Genomic DNA, 18,438 nt, shown 5'->3' with positions numbered 1-18,438 from the left:
TCCAAAATAGATGAGGAAGATTATTTGTCCCGTTTGTCATTTGGAAGCTTAAGTAATGTTACCATTTCCCCATCACTGTTCCTGCTGTGTATCCTGTAAGGATAAGAGAAAAAGCAAGGCGGGCTGATACCCTAGGAGAGACCAGCTAGTACAAATTTTGACCCTACTGCAACTTGCCATTGGACAAAAAAAAATAAAAAAAATAAATAAAATAAAAAAAAAGTCAGCACCCTGGCAAGAAGACAGGAAAGAAAATCCTGTGAATTTCCTGGGGCTGCTTCTAAAATCCAGGTCCCTTGCTCTCACGGCCTTCAGAGTAAATTCTAAACAAATACAGATCTTTCACATAGTGGCGACTTTAACTGTTTCTGTACTCTGGGGCTGTGCCAAACAAAACAGTCTGTCATTTAGAAAGAGGAAAACATGGTTCAGAGACTGTAAAACAGCAAAGAAAATAAATGAAAGAAACTGAAGGGTAGAGGGACCATCATGGGTAATGCAGTTTGCTAATCCTCTATGTTTATCGGGCTTGCCCTGAGGAGAGTTAATGTGAAAAGACCAGCTGCCTGTGCTGCCTGTTTGTTTGTTTCAAAGAAGTGAAACTCCTAAAGAGGAAGAACTGTGGGCAAGAAGGGGCCACTAGCCATGAGGTCAAGTTGGAAGGAAGTCTTCCCCAGGGAAAACTGCCAGCCTCCCTTCTCCCACGTGGGGTGGCCTTATCCAAACCCATGAACTCCAAGTTGTCTTGAATCCTTTCTAAAAGGCATGAGGAATCACCCCAGCTCTGTATGGTCAGGGGAATCAATATACGGGGAAGAAGATCAGTGTCCCAACTGGATTTTCCTCAAAGCAAAGACACAGGAAAACACACATCCCCACGGCCTCACGTGTGTATGTGTGCGTGTGCGTGTGCGTGTGTTGGAGGTCAGAGGTCAACCTCAGGTGTTATTCCTCAGAAAGAGCCCATCTTGGTTTTGTGGCAGGGTCACTCCCTCAGAGTCGAGGCTCACTGATTAGGCTACTCTAGCTAGCAAGCCCCCAGGATCTATTTGTCTTTACCTCCTGGTTCTGGAATTACAAGTGCACGCCGCTGTACCTGGCTTTTTATATGGGAGCTAGGGATGAAACTTTGGTTCTAGGCATAGATGCCAAGCACTTCGCCGATGGAGTCATCCCCTCAGCTTTAAAAGGGGTTAGTTATGCCCCTTTCTCCCATTGTCCAAAGATGTTCCTATAGACATTCTCTCTCCACAGTTTTGTGCTTGGGTGACAGAGGTGTCTTCTTGGGGTGCCCAGTGACATCAGGGACATCCCAGGACAAATGGAAGGAATGTAAGGAACTGTGCAAGACTAAATCTTGATCTTCCAGGGTCTTGGTGGGCTAAGAGATGGGGATGGGAGAGTACACAGTGATGTAAGTAAAAGCCATTAACAATGTCCCCGTCTGTCACTCAGAAGTGTGAGTGCCCTCATTTTAATTTCAAGTTCCACCTACCCAAGGTTTCTTTCTGGAAATAGCCAGCCAAAATGCCCGTGAGGACTTAACAAAAAGTTAGAAAATGTCCAATCCATTGCTGCTCTTGAGGTCCTATTTGCTATTTATCTTCTTAGATTCCAGAATACAAACTTGTTTCTCCTTACCTGTATATAGCCCATGGCCCAAATTGAATTTCCTTCCTGGTAGGCACAATCCAGTTGCCACTGAGAGGTCTGAGCCCTTGTCATTAACTTTCATGTTCCCATTAATAGCCTGCTCACTACTGCTGGATTCGGATGCCCAAGGGACACTCAAAGGACTCTCCCAGTTCCCAGCTTCTTATTGTAATCAACAATGAGTGTGCCCATCACCATAGCAACTTTCTTTGTTGGTTGAACATCGAGTGGATTTCCCCAGATTCTCAAATTATAGTCATAGCTTCTAGTTCCTTGGGATCTGTTATGTCCTCTGCCTCTCTGTCTCTGGGAACAAGGTCTCTGGTCTGGTACCAACTAAGTTTATAGGAACAGGAAGCACAAGCATAACAAGTGGAAAACTAGCCGTGTTGAGGTGTCAAGAGTTTGTGATTTGTTGTTGTTGCTTCTGCTGTGATTTCTAGTCTTACCTTTTTTATACTTTGGATGTTGTTTTCTCTTTATTTCCTCACTTTATGAGGTAGAATGTTATATCTGTCATGGGGTTCAAAGCTTCCTTTCTAACATTAACATTTAAAGCTAGACATTTCCCTGTAAAGCGTCACTCACAGACCCCCTTGTAGTCTGTGTTTTCAGTATGCTCCTTTGAAGTGTTTTCTAATTTCTCATGTATTTTGTTTTCTTTTTTTGATGCATGCATAATATGGAAGTATATTGTCTGAGTAATACTTGAAATCTAAATGTCTTTCAGTTGCTGATTTAATTAAGTGGAATTGTAGAGCAGGTATGTTTTCTTATATTAGTGCACAGTTATGTCTTGAGACCTGTATACCACACGATCTATTTTGATCTATGTTAGTTGTTAGATATGCAGTTTTGAGAGCACCAGTTAAGTCAACTTGATTAATCGTATGAGTCAAATTTTCAAATTAATTCCTGATTTCTCCCACTGGTCTAATGCTAAATTACCAGTCTGTGTGAGTTTTCTTACTTCTTCTCTTAGTTCTGCCAATGTTGTTTCATGGGTCTGGGCTTCTGTCACTTTGCTACACATATATTCAAATATTTCTTGTCAGTTTAGGCTGCTGTAACATAACACCACCATCTAAGTGGACCTTGCAACAGAAATGTACTTATCACAGTAGTACAGACTGGGAATTCCAGGGTCAAGGTTTTAGCCAACTGGGTCCCTGGTCAAAGCATTCTTGGTTTCAGACAGATGTTGTCTTGCTATGTCCTTGTGTGGGGATCCAGCTATGAGTAGGAGTTTTAGAATTTCAATCTCTCATCTCTTACAATGGTACTAATTCTACCATAATGGTCTCACACTCATGGCCTGATTTCTGATGTGGTTTGAATATGACGTATGGGTGACAGGTTTATATATTAAATGCGTAGCCCACAGCTGGTTGGATGATTTGTGAGTTACTAGAAACGTTAAGAGGTGAAGCACAGCTCTAGAAGTAGAGCACTATCTTAGACTTCTCTAGAGTCACAGATGTTATGGAATATCTCTCTATATTAAGGTAATTTATTGGGACGACTTACAGTCTGCAGTCCAACAACGGGCAGCTGTAAGTGGGAGGTCCAGGAATCGAGTACTTTCTCAGTTGTCCCAGCTGCTCTTTTGTAGAAGTGGGTTCCAACAGATGTGCTGGCAAGTAGGTGCAAGCAGTCAAAGAAGAGTGAATCTTCCTTCTTCCAATGTCCTTATGTAGGTCTCCAGCAGAAGGTGTGGCCCAGATTAAGGTGTGCACCACCGCGCATAGATCTGGAGCTTGCTTGGTCCCGGGCTGACCTTGAACTCAAGAGATCTGCTTACCTCACTCTCCTGAGTTAAAGGCCTGTACTATCTTGTGTGGGCCTAAGCTTTTCATGGCCAATATGCCTCAAGGTCTCCATGTCAAGATCCAGGTCAGAAGCCTGTATCTTCCAGCCTCAAGATCTGGATCACAGGTGTGCCCTCTGTTTCTGAATTATATTCTAGATATAGTCTCCATCCCATTTTCTTGTCTTTCCGTTTTGTTTTCTCTTCATGACCGCATGCAGGCATGGTTATGAAGTTGTCTACTGGAGGATGAGTAACTCATTGGAGCTTATAACACTGAAGACAATGGTTTCCTCTCTCCAAAAAACTCTGAATAGTCATTCGGTTCCTTGGGTGGTATGGGGTCCCATAAGCCCTTCCCCCATCTGTGGATAGCTGTTTACTGGCTTTGTTTTCTGAATGCTATATGTGGGTATCCACAGCTATTGTGAGTTTGTGAGTGCCACAGCATGTCATGCCAATAAGTTAGCATTTTATGCCTCATTTCTATCATGGAGTTCTCCCATTATTTATACCCTTTCTTCTTAATGTTTCCTGAAACATGGAGGAGGGACATGGGTGCCCCATTTAATCATGAGCATTCAACAGTGACTAGTTCTCAGCACCTTAAGCAGACATGACTCTTTGAATTAGATGCTGTTTGCTGCAAAGAGAAACTGGTTTTTTAAAAATTAATGTGCAGGATAGCACTAGCCTTGGTATTTTGAGGCAATTTGACAATAGCCAACAATAGTAACAGGTTCACTCCTAGTACTTATATGTCCTCCCAGCTATGGGCTGGCTTTGTGATAAGGTCTTTGGCACTAGGTATGAACTCCCTCCCTCTTACGGAGTAAGCCTCAGATCTAATCAGAAATCAGTTGGTTTCCCCTGTAACAATCATGCCATTATTACACCAGCAAGCATCTGTTGCTGTGCAAGTTGATATTGTAGCATGTGAGGGCTAACGTTGGGAAAGACCATCACTCACTCTCCTTCCCCAGGTGCCCACATAGCAACTTCTGTCACAACAAAAGCTAGGCACCAGGGAGCAAGCTTCCAGTTCAGTTCTAGCCAGGATTTCTTTTATTCTGTAGCCAAAATAAGTGATATCTTCAGCATCAGGCTCCAAACATTCAGTTCTGGTGGGCAACTAATGACAGTAACTATAACCCATTCAATTTATTGTGGACAGGGAGTTCTGGGACCTTCCTGGCCAACTACTCCTAGGGTAGGGCTCCATATCTGGCACTTGGATTTATATTTAATAAACCATGGTTTCTGGGATCAGTACTACCCATTCGTGCATGCCTTTTAAAAAGTACTTTGCCAATATTTTTCAATTAGCTTATAAGGTAATGAGTTTCCATATGGCTTCTTCATTCATATCTATATATCTATATATATTTATATATAGATATCTATATATCTATATATATATCCTTAGTTTTACGAAACTACCTTCTACACTCCATATTCTTTCCATTTCTGTCTACACTTTTCCATCCTCAGTATTCCTTCCTTCTGTTTTCATAGTATATTTGCTCCAAACCTTAATTATAACCAGATCGTTTAGTTTGACGTTTTGTTCATAGTCTCCCGTTTGCTACAAATATTTTATGAGAAATAATCTTTGTACATACAACATTCTACTGAAGTTATATACATATAACTCCCCCTAAGCTAGAAGGTTCCGTGACCATATTATCTAAGGTCAAAAAGGACTTGGAGATGTCACAAAGGTTTAAGTGTTTGCAAATGAGTCTTGACAATAGAAAGCCTAGAACAGACTGTGATTAGGGAGGGAAAGCTAAAATGATAAAATGAAGGTCTGAGCTATATAGCATTGTGAGATTTGAAGACAGAGGAAAGGGCCGGGAGCCAGGGAGTGGGTACTCTCTAGTCTAGAAGACAGGAGAAGAAAATTGACTCTTCCCTGAAGCTTAGGAATGGAGCCCAGCAATGATAGCACAAGAATTTTAACCTGGCAAGACTCATACTAAGATCAGGACGTACAGAACTGTAAGATAGCATGTTTTTGTTGTCTCAAGGCACTCAGTTTGTGGTCATCTGTTAATAGCAGCCATTGAAAACGAATCCATCCCTTTGGTACCAGCTTATGTTTAGATGTAATTGGGAATGGAGACAGCTTTGTAAATGCATCTTTTTCTGTCTGAGAAACTAAAATTCCTTCTGAGAAAATTCTCAGAATTGAAAGTGTACAGGATTTCTCAGGCTCAGCATCTTTCAATTTAATAAATCATGTAGATGTAAGGAAAAATGAACCCTCAAAGTAACGTCTTCAGCAGTTTGGGTAGAGAAGCTTTGTTTTTAAATGACTATCGTGTATTCTATAATACATAAGTTAATTAATTTTTTAAAAATACATGGTTATGCCAGGGATGTTTTATTTTTGGAGCTGAAGCAAAGTCTTAAACCTTCAGGCATTTTTCCTAAGATTTTAGATTCTGTAGTCAGTTTCTATAGCAACAAGAGAGTAGAAACCTCAAGGGATTCTGACTGCAGTTGTAACTAGAGATGTCCCTGGAATTGGGGGAACTGGACAACTGCCCAGGGTCCACTGTGTTAATAGAACAAGTGGATGTTGGAGATCTGAAAGTCACTGAGGTGGCAGTATGGAAAGAAGAATTCAGGTACCATTTCCTTGAAAATCCAAGGCAAATCAGGCAGTTCTTTGTAGCTGTAGCTTTACCATTAAGGAGTTGGTTAACCACAGACCAGAGAAGTCAGGAAAGAATTCCATCTTCACTGGACACCAGGATTTCTCCTGTCATTTTTTCTCTAAACAGCACAGAACAACAATTATTTTTGTGTTATTTTCTTCTCAGGTCTTACAAATGACCTAAAGTTGATGTACAGTATTGAATTATATGGACTATATGAAAATATTGAATTATTTTATGTAAGGGACATGAGCATCTTCAAATTTTGGCATTGGAGGGAATCCCTGGAATATACATCTCCTGGATACTAAGAAATGACTATACGCCCAGGTTTCAATCCTACTCCCTACACACAATCCCACCAATCAACATACCACAGTGTTCTGAATCTTGCCCCATATTTTTGGATGTTCCTTTACAATGGGTCATCGTTTTTAAGAGTATCAATGCTTTTCCTTTAAATGCATGTCTTAGGTAATAATAAAAGATGAAAAGCCAGAGTGAAGGACATTATTTGGAGGAATTTATTAGTTACTGTGCTCAGGAAAAAAGAAGTGTCTCTCAGTAGTGACGTCAGAGCCAGATTGTGTCCTCTAGCATCTTTCAGTTTCCAGGGAATTTTCTTCCTGTGAAAGAAAAGGACACAACATACTTTGATTCTGAGCTTAAGATTCTTTGTCTTTAAAACCTATGGGAAAATCCAAAAAAGCAAGACTCGATTACTAAACTCAGCCAATAAATAAACTAGCAATAATTATCTAGCCTGTTTCATGATTACCACAGTTCAGCAAGTATTACATTAACAGTTACTGTTACAATTATTTCAAGATAGAAAATTTGATAAGAAGGATATGAAAAAGACATATGTCTAGACTTCAATTCTCATCACATGACTATAAAATTGAACCATATCCTTTCTTTTTAGGCTTTTGCTCTCATTGTATACTCAACATCATTTTATTTTATTTCTTTGTAGGTGTGTCTATGTGTATGTTCATGTATTCAGGTATATACATATGTGCATGAAGAGGCCAGAGATCAACCTTGAGTGTGATTCTTTTATTGTTGTTATTGAGGATACATACATGAACATATACACACACATGCACGCATACACGCGCACACACACACACACATACACACCACACCACACAAATATAAATATAAGTGTAACCTACTCAGTCTGTTTAGTATGTCTTGTCTGAAAATGTCACTTTTATTTCCTCGAAGTGATGAGAGCCAAAGCCAAGTTGAGCTCAGTGGGCATAAGGACAAATTTTGATAATGTTAACTTTGTCTACTATTCTCTTCATACCTATGAGTTTCATATCTTAGAAAAAAATGATAAGTCAATTTTCATGAATCTTCTGTGTTTTTTAAAGAATTTTGTAATTTTGAATCTCAAATATTTTTTTTTACATGCAGTGTCAGATTAGGTTCTAACTCAAATTATATTTAATATTTTGGGAGTTAAAAAGGTATAGATACTACATAAGAAGTTATTTTCTTTTTTTTTTTCCAGAGCTGAGGATCGAACCCAGGGCCTTGCGCTTGCTAGGCAAGCGCTCTACCACTGAGCCAAATCCCCAACCCCAAGAAGTTATTTTCTTAATGAAAGGATATATCCTGTAAGGAATTAGTTTTAGATAATATAATGTTATAGTAAATACAAGTGAGTAAATGAGAAATACATTTACAAGCCTAGAAGATTCTATAGCAATCACATAAAACCTTTATGTTCTTCAAACTGGCTCGAAACAGAAATCAGGACTTGGATTAGCTAATATACATTTTAGTCTACTTTGATTTTAAATTATTCAGACAGAGAAGGATACACTGATATGAACAATTTTCCCAATGTCAATCCATGGCAAGGTGTGACTTACGGATCATGATTTTATGTGATTTTCTTGAAGATAGTACATAAATATAAAGGATTAAACATATTGTAATATTTGTAAAAACCAGGCAAGATTTGGCTGCCACTAAGGAACATATTCATCTATCTTCTTGTTTAATGGAGGGACTCCAGGTGTCTTGGTTATCATTTATTAAAATAACATGGTGTGAGTAAATAGCTATACTTCAAAACTCAAGATGAAACTTAATTGAATGTCATGTGAGTATTGTTCCAAAACAAGTGAGTGGATGGTTGGAAATAACTTTTCTTCATTTTTTTTCTGCCATGTGTTAGAATACAGGAACATGCTCTAGTGAATTTTTACAGGAGTGATTATCATCTTTTTAAAGAAAAATCCACTTATTGCTATAAGTAAAATGTTATGTAAAATACTTGAGTCAACTCTTCTTTTGCTGAACATTAATAGATGATGTAACAATAGTACCATCTAGCTTTTCACTTATACACCCATCACAGTAATTCAGAATAGGCTACATGTTTTTCTTCTTTCTACTTCAAAAATACATGAAGCAGAATGGATGTTTTTATAGGACAGAAGACACACACACACACACACACACACACACACACACACACACACACACGCTAACACAGAGCTTCACAGCACTGGTATCCTTTAAACAGGTACAGCTCCTGTAGAAGTAAGACTGTGTCCTTCATTTTCACTGGGCATAGAGAAGCAGCTTTCTTTCTTGTACTACCCAAGTGGAAGACTCACATAGGTCATTGAACATTTGAAATGAGGCTAGGCTAACTGAAAAATGGTTTTTTACTTATAAATTTCTCAGTTTTAGAATCACATCAAACTAATAATAGAATATAGATCATAGGTTCTCAACCTTGTTATCACTGCAACAGCATTTAATACAACCTCTCATATTGTGGTGACCACCAAACATAAAATTATTTTTGTTACTACTTCATAACTGTAATTTTGCTACTGTTATTAATTATAATGTAAATATTAGATATGCATGATATCTGATATTCAACCCCCAAAGGGATCATGACCCAGAGGTTGAACTCTGCTGATATAAAGTAGGTTATGGTGGCAAATATCAGTAATCTCAGCCCTGCTGTACTGAGGCAGGAGAATTGGCAGTTCAAAGTCAACCTTGGGTACACAATGAGAAGCTGTCTCAGAAAACCAAAAACAGGATTTGGGGAGATGGCTCAGTTGGTAAAGTACCTTCATGAAAAGCATAAGGATCTGAGATTCAATCACCAGATCCAAAAGAAAAGGCTGGACATGGTGCACAAACCTGTTATCCTAGCATAGGGTAGGGTTTGAGAGGGGAATACAGACAGGAAATTGGCCTGAAGGTCATTGGCCATCAAGCCTAGCAGAATCGATGAGATTCAGATTCCTAAAAGATTCTGTCTCAAAACATAAAGAGGGCAGGGGCTTGGGAGATAACTCTTGCTCTGCAAACATGAGCATCTGAGTTAGAATCCCTGGTATCCACATAAAAGCTAAGTATAGCTGCATGGGCCTATATCTCTAACACTGAGGACTTAGACGGTAATCCCTGAGAGCTTGCTGGCTAGCTAGCCTCAATGAAAATGTCATCTTCCTTTTCAGGGAGAGACTCTGTTGCAAGGTAATAAGGTGAAGAGCTAATAAAGATCCATAGCTACACACACACACACACACACACACAAACACACACACACACACACTCAAATACACACACACACACACACATTCATGAGCATTACCACACATAATACACCACACCCATGCATTACATCAAACAGTTAGTTAATTAATTAATGAAGGTGGGGAGTGGTTGAGGAAAGACATCGCCATCTATCTCTAGCTTCCATATGCACCCACCTGTCCATACTTACTAACAAGTACAAACCAAACCCTCCAAACAACACCCCTAAAATAAATACCAGAAAATGCAGAGAGAATGTAGTGTTCTCTCTGCCTCCAGCCCCACATGTATATACTCACTCCTCTATCAGTATCCTGAAATGGCATAATTCTTAAAATCTTTGACCCTACATTGACCATTGACATGTTAATGTGACTCGAAGTGCACAGTTTGTATTAGCATTTACTGGGAGTCTTCTGTGTTCATGGATTTTGACAGATACATTAAGACAAGAAATCATCACTGTCATATTACACGTGGTATTTTCGTACCCCTTAAATATATTCATGCTCTCTCTGCTCATCTTGCCTTTCTTTCTTTCTTTCTTTCTTTCTTTCTTTCTTTCTTTCTTTCTTTCTTTCCTCTCTCTCCTCCCTCTCTTCCTTTCTTCCTTTCTTTCTTTTCATTCTTTTAATGTATGCCAGCCACATTTTTTCCCATATCTACATGCCTTTTTCATATCAATACATAGTTTTCTGGCATACTGCCATTTTAGTTTGTCTTCATAGACTTGGAGATGCACATTAAGGCCCTATTTGTGCTAGCTGATAGAGCTACGGCCATGATACTTCCATGTCTGAAGTTCAACTAAAGGAAAACAGACTATGGGAGTTGCTTTTTGAAGTAGGTTTATGAGCCTCTTTCCCTATAGTGAACAACAAACAGGAAGGGAAGGGTATAACACTCATAACACAGGTACTGGCTGGTTTTGTGTGTCAACTTAACTCAAGCTGGAGTTATCACAGAGAAAGGAGTCTCCCTTGAGGAAATGCCTCCATGAGATCCAGCTGTAAGGCATTTTCTCAATTGGTGATCAAGGTTGGGCAGGCCACATTGTGGATGGTGCCATTTCTGGGCTGGTAGTCCAGGGTTCTATAAGAAAGCAAGCTGAGCAAGTCAGCCTTTCCCAGTTTCCCTTCTGTAAATCCCCTATCCCATGCCCCCTTACCATGCTTCTATGAGGGTGTTCCCCACTCACCCACTTCTGCCTCACCACCCTAGCATTCCTCTACACTGGGGCATTGGGCCTTCACAGGCCCAAGGGCCTCCTCTCCCATTGATGCCAGATGAGGCCCCTTCAGCTTCTTCAGTCCTCCCTCACAGACCCCCATTGTGGTCTCTGTGATCAGTCTAATGGTTGGCTTTGAGCGACCACATCTGTATTGGTCAGGATCTGGCAGAGCTCTCAGGAGACAGCCGTATCAGGTTCCTGTCAGCAAGCACTTTTTGGCATCCCCAATAGTGTCTGGATTTGGTGTCTGCATGTAGGCTGGATCCCCAGGTGAGGCAGTCTCTGTATGGCCTTCCCTTCAGTCTCTGCTCCACTCTTTGTCCCTGTATTTCCTTTAGACAGGAGCAACTTTGGGTTAAAATTTTAGAGATGGTGGGTGGCCCCATCCCTCAACCGGGGGGCTATGCCTGACCTCTGGATATGGTCTTGTCAGGTTCTTCCTCCCCTTTGTGGAGTATTTCATCTAATGTCGTTCCCATGGGGTTCTGGGAGGCTCTTGCTTTCCTGGCATCTGGGACTTTCTGGTTGCTATCCCCAGCTTCACATCCCCCATTGCTACACAGCTCTGTTCAATTTCCTGACCCTCTGTCCATCTCCTCCATCTTTACCCATACCCAATCCTGTCCCTCTTTTTCCCCTCTCCCTCATCTCTTCCTCTCAAGTCCCTCCCACCCTCTACTTCCCTTGATTATTTTTTCCCCCCTTCTAAGGACTGAACATGTTCTGTGCTATCATTTTCCTCTTGCAACCATTTACTGCATTATTTTTTTGGTTCATAAAACAGCATTCTATGACTCTATCTTTTCTTCTTTGCAGGAAGTTTTGCATCCTTTTTTTATTTTTTTAGTTCTTTGATGATGTTTTAAAAGATTTTATGTGTATAGGTGTTTTGTTTACATGTATGTCTGTGTACTGTATGCCTGCCTGGTGCTCACAGAGGCTAAAAAAAGGGCCAAATCCATGGAATGGTGTGACTACCAATTGCGAGCTGCCACATGGGTACTTGGAGTCAAACCCAGGTCTTCTAGAAGAGCAGCCAGTGCTCTTAAACACGGAGCCATTCCTTCAGCCCTTGTAATCCTTCTTTATTAGCACTTGTCTTCAAGTTGCAAAATAAATTTACAACAATATCAAGTCTACTCTCTAAAACTCTCCACTGTGTGGTAATAGTGCAATAACAGGAAGAAAAGCAATTTAATTTCACTCACTCATTCTTTAATTATATACCTATGTGTAGACTGATGTTTCTGACTCATACACTGTTCCCTTTATTGAGAAATTTTATCTTTTGTCATAAGGTATGTTTGTTTGTGCTATTTGTTAGTAAAGAACAGCATACTTAATTTTTCCTTCACTTTATTTTCTAAGAGATTATTTATGTTCTCTGTCTTTTTCTGTATATGCAATTGTGTGTGTGTGTGAGTATGTGTGTGTGTGTGTGTGTGTGTGTGTGTGTGTGTGTGTGTGTGTGTGTGTGTGTGTGTGTACTGCTGCACTTGCCTGTGCATGAACATTTGCAGGCCAGAAGTTGTCATTGAATGTCTTTCTCTATGACTCTCTCACCAAACCTAGGGTTCATGTTTTTGGAAAGATTGGCTGTATCATCCTCTGGTACTGGAATTACAAAATCTAACCACCTGGCTCTCTTCTTAAATGTGGAGACTGTGAATCTGAACTCAGGCTCTCATGCCTGCTCAAAAAGCCCTTTACCCTGGGCCATGTCACCAGAGTCAGAAACATGGATCTGTATGTTTGATCTGTGTTTCTTTTTCATCCCTTCAACATTATTTTAAAATTTCCTAGAATTAGATTGTTAGTGTTCCTTAATTTTCAATTGTTGTGGGACTTTATTATAATTGAAACTTAAAATTTTTTTTAAGTATTTACTGTATTTACATAATTCCTATTTCTCTCACTCCCTCATCTACTTCTTCTAATGTCTTCTTGAATTTGTGAACTTTTCCTTGATTTTTGCTGTAGACATCAAACACATACACACATACACTTATGAGCACATAAACACACATGCTCACATATCCTGCTGGGTCCATTTGATGTTGCTCATACGTGTATGTGTTTAGGGCTGACCACTTGGAATTGGATAGCCTGTCAGGGGGCTTATCCCCCGAGAAGGTTGAGTCTCTTTCTCTCAGCACCCCTATTACCAATAGGTCTTCATCTGTGAATGGGGTCTTGTGAGAGTCCCCCATCTATGTTGACATGTCAGTTGATGTCAGTATGAAGTGGTCTTGCTTAGGTGACCAGAAACTTGAAATTTCATTGTCAAAACTTTTCTGTCTTTTGTGGATAACATTATGTTTCAATAGACCACATGATTTTCTGACTGTTACAGTCTTTGTGCCCACTCTATCACAAGTTCCCTAAGCCTTAAGTGTCAGGATTATATTGTAGATTTATCAGTCGAGATTGATATATCTAAAACTGTCTATTGTTCTCTGCACATAGAACATTGTACACATTGTGAATCTCTGCAATAACCTTCATTTGTTGCAAAAACAAGTTTGATGAGGAGTGAGAGGTATTCTTATCTCTGAGTATAAGAACAAGAATTTGGAATGCAGTTAGAAATTATAATGGTTTAGGAAAGAGACAGCAGCAGAATGTTTATGACCTCCAGACAGCGGTAGTCAGTTAGGTTAATAGTACCAGTCATAAATTCCTTCCTACTGAGACTTAAATCCAATAGCTATTGGTTGACCCTAAGATAACTTGCCATGGTGTTGTGGTTATTGGGCTTCATAGCCATGCACATCTGTCAATTGCTTTTCTCCCTTGATAGCTTGTATAACATCTTTGGATACTATGAGAGCTAGTCTTCAGGAAGAAGGCTTTCAGGTCAGTTATGGAATATTTTGAGGAGTACTGGTCATAGCTCTTCTATTGCAATATGGCAGAATCCAACATAATATATCAGTTTCTACAAGTGTCTTTGTTGGGAGGCTTCTCCAATACTAATGCTTGTTAAATATCCAGTTAAATTGCTTATTTCTTGCTTGACTTAACTTTCGAGGTGTCTAGAATGTTATCAGCTTTCTACAGATTTTTCCAGCTGTTTGGAATTTTATATGAGGAATTTTAACAAATATGGAGAAGGCATGTTGGCAGAAACATGAGGGACCTTGTGTCTGTGTTCAGGGAGCAGAAAGAAATGAGCGCTGGAATTCAGCTCACTTTCTACTTTGTATTCAGTTCTGGATGGCAGCCCAAGGGCTCATTCTGCCACACGCACATTATGTATCCTCAGAATTTTGTGAAAAGGACTTCATAGACATGCCACTAGGGTGTGTCTTCATGATGATTCTAAATATTGTCAAAAAGATCATGTAGAAAAGAATGACATTAGGTAAAGATTATTTTTCCCCAGGAAATTAAAATCCCTTGGGTATAAGATGTTGATTTGAGCCAAGCAACTTAACAAACCAGAGACATGGTCGTGAAAGAGTTAAATTGCTTTTCTACTTCAAGGCTTTAAAGTTTCTAGCAGAACTCTAAAGACCCCTTTTTCTTAGCACATCTCTGGGAAAGATAGTTTTGCTAAAATTATTTTCCTGTCTGTACACCTTGGCGATAATTTACTCTATCCATATTTCACCTCCTGTTTTGCATTATATATCAAAGCATGATCAAAATGTTTGATATTATAGTTCTATTGTGCTATCCTGAAAGGAGACTTTTCTTAATGAAAGCCTTGGTGGTGACAAGAGTGTGTTTCAATTCTTGTTAAGAATTTTCAAAACAGAGAGAAATATATGCCCCTGAGTATTAATTTCCCATTATTTCTTTGAAAAGTTGCTGACTGAAATGGGGAAGATTATGAGTGGATTCTGAGAGCTGAGAAGTGATAATTATATATGGCTTGACCCTTGACATTTTACATCTGTCCCTCTTAAAAAGACTCTCCAAAGAACTCTCTGGGATTTTGATGTGTGTCCAAGAAACTCTGTGACCATTATGTTTATCTTGCTGAAAGAGCCACGTGTAGTCTCTAAAGCAAATTTGCTGCATTGTGTTGCCAAATCATTTTAGCAGTGGACAGGGGACATTTAGACAGGTCGCCTATATTAAAATTAAAGCTCCCATATGAGGTTACAAATCTTGTAAAACCTTTTGAAACGTGATTTTCATTGTTCATGTCTGCAGCATAAGACAGTCTGTCTCTGCAGATTTTTAATTAGTATATGTCTTGGAAACAGAACTAATGCTATGCTGTCTTTGTGGCAAAGATGCCTCCATATTTGTGCTCTGTCCTGTATTTTTTTCATTATTTTCTTTATATAAAATTAAAGTTTTCTATGTAATGAGCACATTTTAATGTTGTTATTTTGCATTTCTCTAATGACATAGGAAAGTATTTTCCTAGCAGGCAAAGATGAGTTTCAGTTAGAGTTAGCCTTTGTGCCCCTGAGTGAGCTGGTTTGGCTCTGGCCCTGGATCTAGCATCACACTTGTATAGCTGTCGAGGAGCTATTATCTTCCTGAGACATTGTTTCTATACCACTGAAGCTACGAACTATCTCTTGCAGGATTATGAGGAGACAGAGATTAGGAGAGACAGAGTAAACATAAGGAAGGCTGTGTAAATGGGGTTATATGCAAAGCAAATAGAATGTACAATTTTGTAGATTCAGTACATTCAATGTGAATGTTGTTACTATTTGTGGTGTTTTTTCGAGCATGATGGCGTCTGCATAGAATAAAGGATTAACAATTTTCTTACTGGCGGAAGCTCTGTGGCTCTTACAAACAGGCGTGCTCTTCTCTATCATGTGTTAGACACCGTAAGTAAGCAGCAGGTCTATAAGCATAGGTTGACAAGAACAGTACAAAATTAGACGATTGCTTTTGGAGTTTTTCGAGACATAGTTTTTGAGATAGAGTTTGCTGCCTCAGACTTTCCATGTAGTTGAAGATGATTCTTCTTGCTCCGCCTCCCAAGTGCTGAGATGGCAGAAATGTGCCACTACAGCTGGAGTATGCTGCTAATTCAGCCACATTCAAGCAAATGATAATCATCTCATCTGCAAACTAAGGGAGAGAGGGAATCTTAACTCGGTACTTGGAAATAAGTTTATTCAAAACATGATCCATTAAGTGAACATGGGAGGTATAATTGCAATGTAATTAGGTTGCCTGTCATTAGAGTTAACCATCAAAAATTGCTTAAAATTATTGACTTTCAAAGATATTGGGTAAGTTCAGTTCATTTTGTTAATTCTTTAAGGATAGCATCAAGCCTAAGCTTCTAAGAATAAATGCTATATACTACACACAGAAACTTCAATATAATCTATATATAGACTTATAAAGACACTATAATATATATTTGATTGTCATCACAGGGGTGATGTGCCCATGACCTCTGGTATAACTGCTATCTGCTGAAAACCAAGGGCACAGCTAAGTATCCAGCAGGCTCTCAGCAATATCAACGTTAAGTTAGATTTCCAGGCCACACTGACCTGAGTCTCTGCCCATTCCAAAGGAAACAGTCATGCTATGGCATTCTCTATGACCTTTTGAAAGGAGGAATTTGAACTAATACATAGTCCAACAACACTAGATTCTTCCTACTGCAGAAGCCCAGATGCACCTTTCTTTCTAAATGGTGCTATGACGTTTGATAGACATGAAGTTATATCCCCTTGTCTTTGAGAATAAAATACAGCCCCAGGAAACGGTTTCTTTGTTGTTCTAAATGTCATGGGGATCTTGGTCTTCTCTTGGACAGGAAATAAACATGGGTGCTTTGTGAATACTAATACATTTAGTTGTTTCATAAGCCCATTGGAACAATGGGAAACTGTACCTTCCATGTCTTATCTATTTTACATTTAAACATATTCTGGAAATAAAGGGAAAGCTGGCTTTGGTTAACAGCTGTGTCACTTTCAGATGTCTGCCAATGAGAGGGTTCTTCCCAACATCAGCAAGTGGTTCCAGCTAGCTTACATTTCAAACTCATGTTGAGAATAGGTACTAAACATTGGGTAACTATTTGGGGAATGTTGAAGGGTATTAAGTTCTGAATAACAGAATCACTCATGCTTTCCCACAAATCTTTTCTCGGTAGTTGAATATATCTGGATCTTATTCTGGTTTCTTGTTCTTTTTTTAGCTTCCTGAAATGACTCATGTGCAGACACAACGACCCTGGATGACGTTTCTCCTGCAGAATGTTGGATTGGTCCTTGGCTGGTTTTCACTTTTGCTCTTAGCTGTATATGAACAGAATATTAAAATATAAGTTAAGAATCTCTGATGCCTTCCAAAATGAATTTATATGTTCACATCTCATATCTTCCATGTTCTCTATGCTCATCACTAAATTTGGCATTTATATTTGAGACAAAGGATGTGTCATTTATCTTAACTTATTAATTCTGTATTGTAAATGTTTTAGAAATACATACAAGTGAGTCTGTCTTGCATTAAAATCTTTATTTTTGTTTCTGACACTGTGATGAGCCCTAACAAACTTTAGTGTTAGAAAATTCTGAAATCTAGCCAGCTGCAAAAATATTATTTCCCTACAAAAGAATGTTTATTTCTTGTATTTGAAGCAGACATTTTTGCTAGTTTTTAATTGTTAATAATACATTTATTTTCTATGTGATTTATAAACCATAAGCAAATAGCATTATAGAATTGTAATAAAGCCTTAATGTGGTAGTTTCAATGACCTTTTCTTACCTTCTGAACAAATCCTCTTTTACAAGCTACTACAACATTGTCAACTGGAAGAATCAAACCCTGGTTCAGCAGTATATGTAAATAATCAACTTGGCAGGTCCTAAGGATACAACAGATGGCTACCTGTCCATCTGTCAGAGTCAGCACATATATGTGGTAGGGAAGAATTGGAAACAAACAGCAAAGTTCCCTAATCAATAAGGTAACAAAGAAAACCAATGGTCAGAAAACCAATGACTCAGCTCTCACAGAACAGGTGGTGGTGGTGGTGGTGGTGGTGGTGGTGGTGGTGGTGGTGGTGTGTGTGTGTGTGTGTGTGTGTGTGTGTGTGTGTGTGTGTGTGTGTAATCTCACTGATGAATCATATGTTTTCATTATTTCTGAGGTCACTTTAAAGGGATAGCAATAGGTGAATTCATGAACAACAAACATTACTGATAACATAGGAAATTATTAAGATAGAAAACAACCTAAGCTTTAGCCATTTGTCCCTTGGAATACGGGTGCTTATTATTTTGTTTAGTTTTTAATTGTGGACCTTGAGAAGGTAAAAGGTTATTTTGTTCCAACTATGACTCACAGTGCTCAGTTATGTATCTCCTACCTCTTACTCACCAACTGGTTCTTTGTCATGCCCCAACCCAAATGTAATCTTTTAAGAACCACTTCGCTTTGATTTCAAAATAATGTGGTCTTGTCCAGCTGTCTTTGGTGTATGCTCGGAGACTTTTGGCTGTTGTGGTCCAAGGACTCAGTGTACCCATGGAACAACTAAAAGACTTAACTATCGA

The 18,438-nt window shown here is 39.1% G+C and overlaps 1 protein-coding gene across 2 annotated transcripts in view; it reads left to right on the top strand.

Moving 5' to 3' along the window:
- The window catches only part of Slc39a12 (solute carrier family 39 member 12), an 82,701-nt gene extending 65,068 nt beyond the window's left edge, over positions 1–17,633 (top strand). For both annotated transcript variants that reach the window (XM_032884888.1, XM_032884887.1), the window contains one exon: positions 17,073–17,633. In XM_032884888.1, the coding sequence (XP_032740779.1) occupies positions 17,073–17,201 (129 nt within the window). In that variant the 3' untranslated portion in view covers positions 17,202–17,633. The remainder of the gene's footprint in view (positions 1–17,072) is intronic.
- Positions 17,634–18,438: the final 805 nt, after the last annotated feature.

This window comes from Rattus rattus, chromosome 14, assembly GCF_011064425.1.
Source record: "Rattus rattus isolate New Zealand chromosome 14, Rrattus_CSIRO_v1, whole genome shotgun sequence".
NCBI classification, from domain to species: Eukaryota; Metazoa; Chordata; class Mammalia; order Rodentia; family Muridae; genus Rattus; species Rattus rattus.
The sequence above is the reverse complement of the archived record's forward strand: the minus strand, read 5'-3'. Positions and strand labels throughout refer to the sequence as shown.